This window comes from Nanorana parkeri, unplaced genomic scaffold (genome assembly GCF_000935625.1).
Source record: "Nanorana parkeri isolate BGI_ZX_2015 unplaced genomic scaffold, ASM93562v1 scaffold26, whole genome shotgun sequence".
Taxonomy (NCBI): domain Eukaryota; kingdom Metazoa; phylum Chordata; class Amphibia; order Anura; family Dicroglossidae; genus Nanorana; species Nanorana parkeri.
The window spans coordinates 1,509,866-1,522,699 of NW_017306294.1; the positions used below are offsets into that span (position 1 = coordinate 1,509,866).

The window sequence follows — 12,834 nt, forward strand, 5'->3', positions numbered from 1 at the left end:
TTTTTTTTTTATTAGAGGCACATGCACAAATGTGATCAAGTATCTTTAAACATTGCTGTGCGCACAAACGTACACATTTTGAATACCTTGGTTTGCCTACACTTAGAAATGCAAAATGCACCATGTAAAACCTTTCTCGGTCAGGATAATGGGTAATTGTTAGGGTTAATTCAAAAGGACAAATATGTACAGTCGAGCATTGCAGCCAAGTCAAGGATGTTAAATGTCTCGCAAAGGCATTGCAAGCGCTTGCTACACAAGCTGAGGGCTATGGGCATAGATGAGGTGGTGTGTACGTGGATAGAGAACTGGCTACGGGAACGTGTCCAGAGGGTATCTGTAAATGGCACCTTTTCAGACTGGGCTAGTGTAATGAGCGGTGTGCCTCAGGGTTCTGTGCTGGGTCCCATATTGTTCAACTTATTTATTAATGACATCGGGGAGGGTGTTAACAGCGATATTTCCGTGTTTGCGGATGACACCAAAATTGGGAGGGTAATAGACACGGACTTAGATATTATAACATTACAGGAGGACCTGGATAAAATAGGGGAGTGGGCATTAATGTGGCAGATGAGGTTTAATGTCGATAAATGCAAAGTAATGCACTTTGGAATTAAAAATAAACAAATGGGTTATACAATTATGGGTATGCCGCTGGGGAAGTCAGAAATGGAGAAGGATTTGGGGGTCATTGTAGACCACAAACTGAAAGGTAGCTTGCAGTGCCAGGCTGCTGTAAACAAAGCTAGCAGGGTCTTGTCCTGTATTAAAAAGGGGATCTATTGCAGGGACAAGTCTATAATGTTGCCACTTTATAGATCATTGGTTCAACCTCATCTGGAGTACGCGGTCCAGTTCTGGTCACCAGTACTAAGAAAAGATGTCCTTGAGTTGGAAAAAGTCCAGCGGAGGGCAACCAAACTAATTAGGGGTATGGAGGACCAGAGCTACGAGACAAGGCTACTAAATTTAAACATGTTCACATTAGAGGTGAGGAGAATAAGGGGGGATATGATCTCCATGTACAAAATGTTCAATGGTGGCAGCAACATTGGCGATAAACTATTTAAAATTAACTCCGTTACAAAAACTAGAGGCCACCACCTAAAATTCCAGCACAAGGGGCGAAGGGGGTTCTTTACAGTTATAGCGGTTAAGGTCTGGAAATCACTGCCACAGGCAGTGATTTCAGCAAAAAACATGGAATTGTTCAAGAAACTTTTGGATGATTTTTTAAAGGGACAGTAATATACAGGGTTACAGGTAACATACAGGGGTACAGGTACTCCTAAAAACAAGATCCTATAGGTTGGACTTGATGGACTAATGTCTTTATTCAACCTCAAATACTATGTAACTATGTAACTATGTCTGCTGTCGTAGAGGGTCATGATCCCAGACTGGAGAGCAATACAATCTTACATGGCTTATCTTGTAATAGATTCTCTCACTCTTGCCTTTACAGCTCTCTGGTGGCTATACAGAGAAGCACAAAGTCTATGATACATGGTACGATAAATGTTATATTAATAGAAAATTACGAATAGTCAACACATGACGTCAGAAACGAAAGCTGCATCTTTCCTTTTTGATTTTTAATACAAATAGAAGAAGACATGCCAAGCTGAATGATAGCATAATACAAAAGGAAGATGTAAATAAAAAATAGAATAAAAAAGAAGAAAGAAGAAGAGTTATGAACGTCATTGAAGGATAACAATATACACACAGAAGAAAACATACCCCAATGATATGTATCCTTGAAGGAGATTCTCCTTCAGTAACACTAACCGCTTGATCAAACACACAAGCATTGCTTCTGCATAAAATGGCAACTTTGGATTGGGAGGGCTCCCGTGTAGTACCTGTTAAACATAATATTATGACAAGTGGACTTATAACACAAGGTAGCTTATTTTCATAAGGCAAAGTGTAATGGTGATGTGCAGCGTGTAGTAACGCACAGCAGCACAGAAATTTCAGTTTACTAAAGTCAGAGCTAAGAAAGATTAATATCTATTACTATATAAAACAGATAATTATTTGCGCTTTAGGACAATCACCCCTTTATATCCCACCTGACGTGACAGCAGCAGTGAAAGAAAGAGGAGCTGAATTACTCCTCCAGCCACTTAGTATAGAAAATATATATACTGCGCTATTTCCAACCCTCTAAAATGAACCCTTGTGCTAAGGTAACTCATAAATTCATTCAATGTAAATCAAGAAAAAATATATAAAAATCTGTAGCACACTCACCAGATTCTCGAGACCATTTTTTAACGCTCTATCCACTCCTTTTAGATTCCGAGTACTTTTCTCGCCACCAGATCCCAAATGGTTAACAGATTCTCTAGACCCCAAAATGGCCTATTAATGCTCCATCCACTCCTTATAGATTCCGAGTACTTTTCTCGCCATCAGATCCCAAATGGTTAACAGATTCTCTAGGCACCAAAATGACCCCTGGGGACGTGTCACTATGCTGGGGGCTGCATCATGCTCAGCGTGGGCTCCCGGTACTCCTGGACAGCAAATCGCTTACGCATCACTACATGAGTGTCGCTCTGTCCATGAGGAAAGACTGCAATCACCCCAGTTGGTAGAGATGGGCTTTACGAGCAATCTAGAAAAGTGGGTAAGGGTTACCACCTGTGTCAGGATTTTATTACTGTCTATGTCCCGTTGAGTTGATTTTCTCTATCTGAACTGAATGTTTGGCTTTAACAACTTGAAGACCAGGGTGTTAAACCCCCTTCCTGTCCAGCCCATTTTTCAGTATTTAGTGCTGCAGTTCTTTTTTCTTTTCTTTCCACAAGATCTCATATGGTTAACTCGCAAAAAGATCCCCCTCAGATTATTTTAATTTCTCAAATCCAAAAGATCAAAATCGCACATAGCATAAAATCTTTGATGACATTTTATTCAAATGTGATCTAAAAACTTACATTAAAAACGACAATATACAGCGCTGTAAACAAGATTCGACCAATGTCATCAGACAAATCCCTCGGAACTTAATGAAAGATATTGTGCAGTCCACCAATACATCCGAAAAGCTTTCCCAACTTACTGCAAATAGTGTTAGCGTGTAGGCTCGTCCCTGTCACATTTCGTCCGTTGGATTTTTTGAAGAAGAGGATAGGAGTGGATGGAGCGTTAATAGACCATTTTGGGGTCTAGAGAATCTGTTAACCATTTGGGATCTGGTGGAGAGAAAAGTACTCGGAGTCTAAGGCCTTGTTCACACCAAGCGCGTTCCAGAAGCAGAGCAGAGCAGTTACAGACCGGATCAAAACTGCGTCCAATGTATGCCAATGGTATTTTGGGCTCTAGTTCACACCGCAGCGTTCAGTTCCAGAGCATGTAAAAAAACTGCAGCAAGCCCTATTTTACCTGCTCTGGAACGCATGCAAACGCCCTGAAAGCCCATTTTAAACCAAAAACGGCCCGGAACGCATCAGAAATTTCGGCACAACTCACTGCACCGCGTATGCAGAAACTCATGCAGATCTGGTCTGCATTTGGTGTGAACAAGCCCTTAAAAAGGAGTGGATGGAGCGTTCAAGTTTTGTTTGAAATTATGGACACTATATTGCGGCAGCACATTGCATGATCCCTACTGTATTTATATACAGATAATTTTACAAGGTTTAATTTTAGAGTTTTGAAGAGCACGGCGTATATAATTTCAATATCTATTACTAGTCTAAAGCTAAAACACCAGATTTGTTTTGGGAATGTTCATTTGATTTTCTAATATTTAATGGGGTCAAATCGGCAATTGTTTTGGACCGCAGTGATGCGAAACTCTAGGGAGCATGATGTAAAATTTTTCCCAAATGATTGAAATTCTAACAGTGAATGTGGTTTTCGTTCATGAAAATCCGTTTTGTTCTAATCTGATAAACTCTTGGGCAAGGATCAGGATATTTAGGTCTACCCTAGGTGGCATTTTTTCTCTACAGATGCTGGAATGGCTCATTGCTGAACACATCTTCTGAACTGGTTGAGAAATAACAATGGGGGCGTATGCTACAGAGTATAGACAGATGGCAGTTGACCAGTCTAAATCTTACCTTTCTGGTTACCCCCAACTAAGGTCTTATTCCGTACGTTCTTACAAACATCAAGTATAGTGGCTCCAATATAAGCTATTTCAGCACCAAATCGAAAGCTCTAGAATATAAGAACAAAATGAATTTACATATTCTGCTGAACAGGATAGTCAGGCTGTCTAATCTGTCATCCACTGATTGCAACAACTCTACCAAATGATAACAGGAAATTATTTCTTCAGGTTTCATTGTATAAATAATTTGTTGCTATTATGTCCCCCCTTGGTCCATGATAGGTTTTTGCTGATATTGCTGATATAAAAAAGAATTTCCCTCACTGCCCGTCTTGCTGGAAACATTTTACCAGACAGGAAGTGAAAGCAACTCTCCAAAAGCAACAAAGACAGAAATAAAAATGCTTTTCACTGCTAAAGGAACACTAGAACTTTTGCCACAGTCCCGGATAGCAGTTCTGATCCTTCCCCCGCTCTATCCAAAAGTAGAAAAAAAGTTTTTGGCTTGATACGATACACTTTAAATTTGTGATATCTCTCCTAATAGACAAGGAAACCATAAAGTACCAGTGTGAGGAGCCTTATATTAAAGCTCTCGGGCTATATTGCAGCTCTGGGGGCATTGAAGCTAAACCTATTCAGCTTCCTGGCAAATTAAATCACTCCCTGGAAAAAGCATTAAAAACAGTAGTCAGCGGGTCACCAATCCACATATACCCTAAAATCCAAAAAGCATGAGCTGTAAACAACCCTCACTGGCCAAACTTCTCCATGAGGTCCAACTATGATTACTGCTTTCCGTTATTCACCTGGATTCTGTACAAACATGGCAGCATTCTCTTTCCACTCTTCTGTTTATCCCAACAGACTGAAATATAAGGGGCTACCAGTATAAATCAGCTCCAGGAACTTTAATTTCATTAAGGTCACTAAAACCCTGGGAATTCGGATTTCCAAAGCAGCCAGCCTACTTTATCTCTTACACTGGTTACCCTATTTTATCATTTCTGGTTGCTCATAACCCATGGAGGTGAGGGGATGCAACAAGATACAGGTGTCTTTAACCAGTTGACATCCGCGGTGTTAAACCCCCTTCAACGACGTGGGTAAAGATGGTTCTGGGGACTTACAGACAAGGACAAATGTGGTTTAATTTTTAGCAGATGTCGAATATCATGGCAGGTATAAACTAACCTGAGTAAGATAGAAGATATGAGTGTGTGGCACTTCACAAAGGGCATTCACTGCTCCACGGAAGGTGTAGATTTGCTGGTGCGGATCCCCAACAAATATTTTGCCACATGTTTGAGAAAGGACAACCTCCATAATAGCTGCAAGTAAATGAATAGTGACAGTTAAATTTAAAAAATCTTAATTTTCATCGACATGTTAAGCAGCATGCCATTTTCCAGAAATGTGGTGGTCCTAATCTAAACAGCTGTAACATAAAATAAATAAAAAAAAGTTAATATCAAATTGATAAGCTATGTTAAGTAAAGACAGAGCCGTAGCTAGCTCCTTTTGTGCCCGAGGCAAGAACAGAAAATCGTGCCCCCCAACAGATGCGTTATGTCACCCTATGCCACGCACGGCATCATGTGATGTCATGCGCCCCACCTCCAGGATGGCGGCACCAAATAGCATAAAAATTTGTTTTATTTGACGAAACTAATGAAAACATTTTTAGTTTCCGTTCATTTAGTCTTTGCACATGTCTAATAGTGTGTGTCTGTGTGTGTGTGTGTGGTGGGGGGGCGGGTTCTGGGGGCTTCAAGGAAATGTCAGGGGTCTAAACTGAACTCTGACATTTCCCTTTTGAAATAGAAAAAGATATTGAGGACACAGAGTCCTCTGGCCATGCAGCGGGGATTGCGAGGAGAAGCTGAGTTGGACGTCTGGCGCCCCTGTTGCCAATGGCGCCCTGTGCTCGCCATGGCAACAGGGACAAGGGGGCGCAGCCAGGCTGGCCCTGGCTACACCCCCTCTCAGCTGCGCCTGAGGCGAGTGCCTCACACGCCCCATGGTAGCTACAGCCCTGAGTTAAGATGTATCCAAAGCCAAATTATTTTTTGTAATGGATAGGGTGGTGAATGGTTTGAACCCCTGTCAGGTTTTTATTACTGACTGTGTCCCCACTAGGGAGATTCCCCCTCACTATTTGTCCTGGTGATCACTGCCATCAAGACTAAAAGAAATGGGAAAATCCATCATTTTAAATTGTCACCGATTTAGGAATAGAGCTGGAAATCTTCCAATGAGGGCACAACTGTCTACAAGAAGTTTTCCCTTTCTTTGAAGATATTACCTCTCACTTACTGTTGAATTTACAGGTCAGGAAGTTAAAATGTTTTTTTTTAAATAGACATTTAAATGTGCAGATGGTCCTCGATCTCCTCCCACTTACTATCCTGACTGTGTTCGTTCTGAGCCGGAGAGACCAGGAACCATTAAGGGGGGGGGGGGGGGGGGGGGGGGCACCCACGCAAAGGTAACCGCGGGCATACGGCGGGGGGGGGGGGGGGGTTGGCGGCACCCCGTCAATTATGTAAAAGGGATCAGGCGGCATTATAGCCTTCCAGATTAACTTTACTGAAAAGCCCTCAGCCTGCTGAACAAAAACAGCCACGAGCTTGTTTTACCCCGCCAGGGCTGGATGTAGGATAAACATGGTTACGCTTCTTTTTCAGTTGTGTTGCCTAAAGGATAATTAAAGCCTCATATGCTTTTGCATATATCTATTCCTAGCAAACAGTAGATCTATGCAAAAACATGAAAAAAAATTCCACGTCCAAAGATCTGAAGATTCTCGGGCGGCCGCAAATGATCATGGGGCGGGCGCATGCGCAGTACAGATCTTCGGCTGGGAGATGAGGAGAGACACAAGGTAAGTGAATGCAGCAGCGTGCTCCCACACAGACTCGTGGGACAGGGAGTACCAGAAAAAGAGGAGTCAGTGCTGGACCAGAGGCCTGCATCAGCGCTGGGGGAACCCCTGAAAACTCCTGGAAGGAAGAAAATGATGGGATCAAGAGGCATCATTTAAGGTAAGTCCTTACACTAGCATGGGGGGGGGGTAGTGACATATATGTCACTTTTTTGAATTTTTTTCCTACACTGTATTTGATGTTACATGGACTTTACTGCTTTGTCTAGCACTTGTTTTATGACATTTGGATACCCAGAGCTTAGCATGTGACTGAGGATTTATACACCGATATAGTTATAGTTCTTTGCTTGATTTAATAATTTATATGGAATTTCACCTGATTCTAGCTCGGCACATTATTGTTTATTTATTTGCTCATGTTTTATGATTATAGTACCTAGCAGCTCATATTTGATTTGATTTAGTGGCGCAGATCATTATTGTTCATATATTAAATTTTTGGTTTGGGGTTTAGATACACATTAATAGAGATACTTATCGGTCTTCACTTTTGTAAAGGAGCTTAGACTTGTGGGACTTACACTTGCGCACGTGAAAACAGAACAGAGACAGACGTCAACTCAACCTCAAAGCATTTTTTAACATTACTAGCATAGTAAATGTCCATGCCCGAAATGAAAGCTTACAGCTTACAAAAGCTACGGTCTCAAAATATTCCACTCATGCTGGAATGCTTGGCTACTTCACTCCAAAGGTAGAATGGTCAAGTAGCAATGCCCTCTTATTTATCTTCTTATCAGTCTATGTTGTTCACTGGAAATATTTGGCACACAATAATGCCTGGTATAAAGACCTGAGGTAATCTGTATTGTATGTTCCTATTTTATTGTATTTTTGTTTCTGGTACTTTTGTTGCCTTTTATATGGGACGCTGTAATGTATCTGTTTATTATCTGGAAACCCAATAAGGTTTGAATGGAAAAGAAAGGAAAACCAATCTGAACATTGAGCTTAACTTACATGGTGTGCAGTCCTGTGCTTCATCAACAAATATAACATCATAAGAAGAGAGATTAGGCCCACGAAGCTGCCAGAGCTTCAAATAGCCTGTGTGCGAAAAAAGTCAGATTGTAACTATATTGCAATATAAAATATATATATCTATATATAAACAAATGACACATTATTGAGTTTCGTTATGCTCCTTAGTGTGCGCATCCCAATATAATTCATCATTATGTGTGCCAGGATAATCTTACAAAGCAAATTCAAGAGTTCCAGGTGCAATGCAAATACTGACAAAACAGCTCAGCCTCTGTTTTCGGCAATTTGCATTCAAGTGCATGTCCAGCCAAAATGTTTTGGATAGAGTGGTGAAGGATTAGAATCCCTGTAAGGTTTTAACTGCTATCTGGTACTCTGTTAGAGAGATTTACTCACATCCTGTTCACAATGAGATTTTACATCGTACTTAACATAAAATCCTTTGCTTGGAGCCTATTGAGGGACACAGAAAGTCTTAAACCTTTGTGTTCTACTGCCTCCTAAGAAAGAACTGGAGGCTGGCGAATAAAAAAGGTCACCCCAGGGAATAACTCCCTTACTATCAGCATGCCTCAAGTTTTTAGTAAAGCCGTATGAAGAGCTAAGAACATGATCATAAAACATAATCGCTTACAGGCACATGAAAAAACAAGAACTGGTCGACGAGCTGTCTGAAGTGCCTTATGCCCAAAACTAGCATCAGATGAGGCTGAAATGTCCACCTGGTCGAACCTACAGAACATGTAAACAAAAGACTGGATGGCATCCTTGTAAATCTAGGAAACAGAGGCCTGATGCGGAAAAGCCCAAAAGGTGCTCAGAGACCTGGTGGAGTGAGCCTTAACAGGAAAAAGGGGAACACAATCCCTGTGACCATAAGCCTCAATGAAATTATGCCGGAGTCACCTAAACCTGGAGAAACAAAGTAAAGAGGCACCCTTCCTGGGCCCATCCGCAATGATAAAAAAGGAATCTGAAGATGCAGTGGCTAAAACAGCCAACTGAGTAAAATTTTATTTTGATGTACTAGAGCTAGACATAGGGACAGACAAATCCCCTGGTTCAGGTAAAAGGCTGAGACCACCTAAGGCAAGAAGGAAGTTCTAGGCCACACCACCACCTAGTCCCTATGCAGGATCTAAAAGGGTTCTTTGCAAGATAAGGCTGCCAAGTTCAGACACTCACCTCGCAGAAATGATAGCTACAAGGAACATAACCTGGTGGGTAAAAGTAGAGAAAGGAATATATCTAATAGGTTCAAATGGAAGCTTTTGAAGCTCCAAGAAACCCATATTCCAATCCCATAGCATCACAGGTAAAATGACTGGGGGAACCACATGGGAGACCTCTGAAGAAAAGTCTTAATCAGGAGTATAAAGCCAACGTTTTACAAAACAGAATGGAGAGTACAGAGATTGAAATTTGATGGCACCAACAGCCAAATGTCAAGATCTAACAGCAGGGGGAGAGAATTAATCCCATGGTGAAACTCCTGGGGTGGAAGCCCCTGGACTTAGACAAAGTAAAACACGCCTTCCACGTCTGATGATAGACTTCGCAGGAATTGAAGTTCCTAGCCTTGAGCATTGTAGGAATTACCGACTCAACCCGGCTTCAATGGCTATGCTGTTAAAGCCAATGATTAATACGCAGGATAGCAAACCAGTCCTAGGGACAGTAGATCCAGAAGATCTGGCAGGGTTTATGGAGCTCTGGCTAAAAGTCTTTAAATCGAGTTTTATTTTCAAAGGTTTTTGAGGAAAAAAACCCCAAAAGAACATAGACGTTTTTGTCACAAAGGATGCATTGTTCAGTACAGAAGAGAAAAAATAGTGAAGTACAGCAGAATATAGATCTAATAAATAACAAATTGTCCATAGTTGCAAGGAAATATCATGTACATTTTGGAAATTAGGGGCACTCCTTCATGTGGAGGAAGGCTTGTCTGAGGATTTCAGACTTGGAATGCAAGACTATGTGGGTGGAAAGGTAGCCAAGCTTAGAGGGCTTTAAAGCTTAGGTCAAGGGAATGGAAAATAGAAAGCGAATTGTGTTATTGCTCACGGAGGGAGACAAATTCACAGTCTGTTCCTTAGGCTTCTTCTGATGGGGAAGATGAGTGCTCTTACCAGCAGTAACTTTCAAAGAGGTACTATCCCTTGAAGCCCATGCAGATGAAAACACTTCTTGCAAGACAGTTCAGCAGTCCAACACTTGAGCCATGTGAAAATAAGGTGGGAGGCTTCCAGTAAGCTCATGAACGTAATGTCACCAGCACACCGTAGTAAAGTGTCCCAAAAAACATCTAAATTTATTGAGGCACATTGTCACTTGCAAAGTGCAACGTTTTGGGGCCGCACAGGGTGCCCTTCGTCAGGCTCAAAATGCTTGATGAAGGGGACCCTGTGTGGCCCCGAAACGTTGTGCTTTGCAAGTGACAATATGCATCAATAAATTCAGAATTTGTTTTGGACACTTTACTATGGTGTTCTGGTGACATTATGCTCACGTTCTGATTCAAATGGCACCATCTGCGGTCATTTCAGCACCCATCTTCCATTGGGACGTCCAGTATGGAGTGCGGCAGGACATACATATACGTCGCTTCCCGTGAGCTGTCACAGATAAAATCTAGTGCCACAGCCTTCTGCTCTGCACACTCAATGAGCAGAAGGTCAACGGCAGCAGTAGTGAGATCCCTTTTAAAAGGGAGTTTGCCCAGTCAAACATGGTTTGACAAGTCACAGCCAAAATACAGTGCAGGGTGAGACCCACCAGAGAGAAAAATCTTCCGGAAAGGGTTTCCAACTATTTAGTCCATAAAAGCAGGTGCATCTTCCTCTGGTATGGTAGTCGAGTTATCAGGGCTCTTTCAAACTTTGTACAGAAACAGCTGAAACAGCGGGTGCAAAGGGGAAGAGTTTGGTACCTTAGGGGCCCTATATAACCCAGGCTGGAAATAACACTGTTAGAAGCAACAGGATGATCCTCTAGCTTCAGGGAGGTGTGCACATTATAAAAAAGAGCCACAATTATCTCCTTTAACTTGGAAGTAATAGCAGAAAACGGTGACTCCTCAGGGGTAAGCTCATTCAACAAAGATTTCAACAACTCAGAATCAGGCAGATTCTCTGAGGCCAACGCCTAAGCATCTGCTAAGTCTGTGCATAAGATACAGAATTGGCTGGAGAGGTTGTGGCCTAAGCTATCAAAGACAGTAAATAACTAGGTAATTTAGGTCTTGTATGACAGTAAAAAAACCTCAGCTGAGAGGGGAGAGGACCCAGTCACGCCCGACAGAGCCATGAGGTCCGAGAATGGGATAGCCTCTAACAGAAGACATTATGACTCCAGGCTACATATGTCGGCAACAGAGGGTACACTGCATGCAGTCCCCAACTTGTTAGGAGAAAGTGAGCTGGGGGCACCTAGTACAGTTAGACTGTTCCCCACCCATTCCTCTGTGTAGAATCAGACATGTTGTGTCCACAGGGTGGTTACACAACATACAGGCTGAGGGTAAGAAGCAAGACCTCAAGTACTCATGAAACCCAGACAGCTGGTAGCAGATGGGAGTCACTGAACCAAGGGTAGGATGAGCGGAGATGATCAAAATCAATGTAGACAGGCCATAGATAGAATGGATGATAAATGCACATGGCTCTTTGCAAAAGGAGCAGCAGCGGGGAGATGCTCCCTCAATGCTGTATAGTGGGAAAAAAACATGCTGAGTCCATGACACTCCACCCAGTGTAGGACATCATCACCCTGTCCCACAATGTTGACCCCTTACACAGCAAAGTCATCAGGAGACAGGGGAAAAACACGACCAATAAAAAGGGAATTCCTGGTGCTCAGCCTCACAGGTATACTCACTGAGTCTTCAGAGACAGGGCAAGTGAGAGGCAATGCCAAAGTCTCCACAGTTAAAGCCGACCCTTTTACTAAAAAAAACAAAAACATTAGCAATTTGCATGCTGATTTAAAATAATCTTACATTCATTAGTTAAACAAACTTGTTTTTCATTTACTTACAAATAGAGTTCATCTACTTCCTGGTCCAGTTCTGGCACAAATGATGTAAGTGCCAAAGTGTTGTATCCTGGGAAGGTTACAGCAGCAGAGCATTGCTGGGAAATCTTATCTGTAATCTCATGAGATCTCAGGCCTGGTTCACACCTGGGCGTTTTACAGCGCGTTCCTACGCCCTGTAAAATGCTCAACATGTGAAAACCAATGATTGCCTATGGGCATGGTTCCCACCTGGGCGTTTTACAGCGCGTAGGAAGTGAGTGTAGATCTCTCTAACATAGTCCAGGATAAATATCCAGTACATATCTCATACACCAAGGAGTTAAACTTGATAGGATCTTTTTTAAATCATGGGTCTTGTGTCTCACATCAGATCATAGAGCAACCCATAATTATTAACCCTGAAATTATGCACAACTAAGGTCTCACCATCATGTGTCATTTTGTAAGCAAGCTGGTTGGATTCTTCAAGACTTTTCATTCTTTCCCAAATCCTATTTGCTTCTCTCACTGCAAACTATAGGGAAAACAATAACTATTTATGTACATTCAAACAGAGAACCCTACAAATCTAAAAGGTATGAAAGAACAACAGCAGTGGCATAATGGACACTGCACTAATTTATTAATGCCAAACTCTAGGAAAACAGCAAAACAGTTGAAATACACACAAGGATTTATAATTCTGTCCAGGCACCCTTAATACCCAATTTGTTTTCAGTTTTGAATGGGATTAAAACCTTTGTTCTTTTATTTTTTTGCTGTTTGTGTCCCATTGGGGAGGAGAAAGCTGTAC

At 41.9% G+C, this 12,834-nt stretch overlaps 1 protein-coding gene across 1 annotated transcript in view; it reads right to left on the reverse strand.

Moving 5' to 3' along the window:
* Window positions 1–12,834, reverse strand: part of FBXO18 (F-box protein, helicase, 18) — a 57,430-nt gene that overhangs the window by 14,806 nt on the left and 29,790 nt on the right. The window contains exons 9-13 of the mRNA XM_018565818.1: window positions 12,468–12,555; window positions 7,983–8,069; window positions 5,270–5,406; window positions 4,083–4,182; window positions 1,747–1,868 (exon numbers count right to left, since the gene is read on the reverse strand). Coding sequence (XP_018421320.1) covers window positions 1,747–1,868; window positions 4,083–4,182; window positions 5,270–5,406; window positions 7,983–8,069; window positions 12,468–12,555 — 534 coding nt within the window. The remainder of the gene's footprint in view (window positions 1–1,746; window positions 1,869–4,082; window positions 4,183–5,269; window positions 5,407–7,982; window positions 8,070–12,467; window positions 12,556–12,834) is intronic.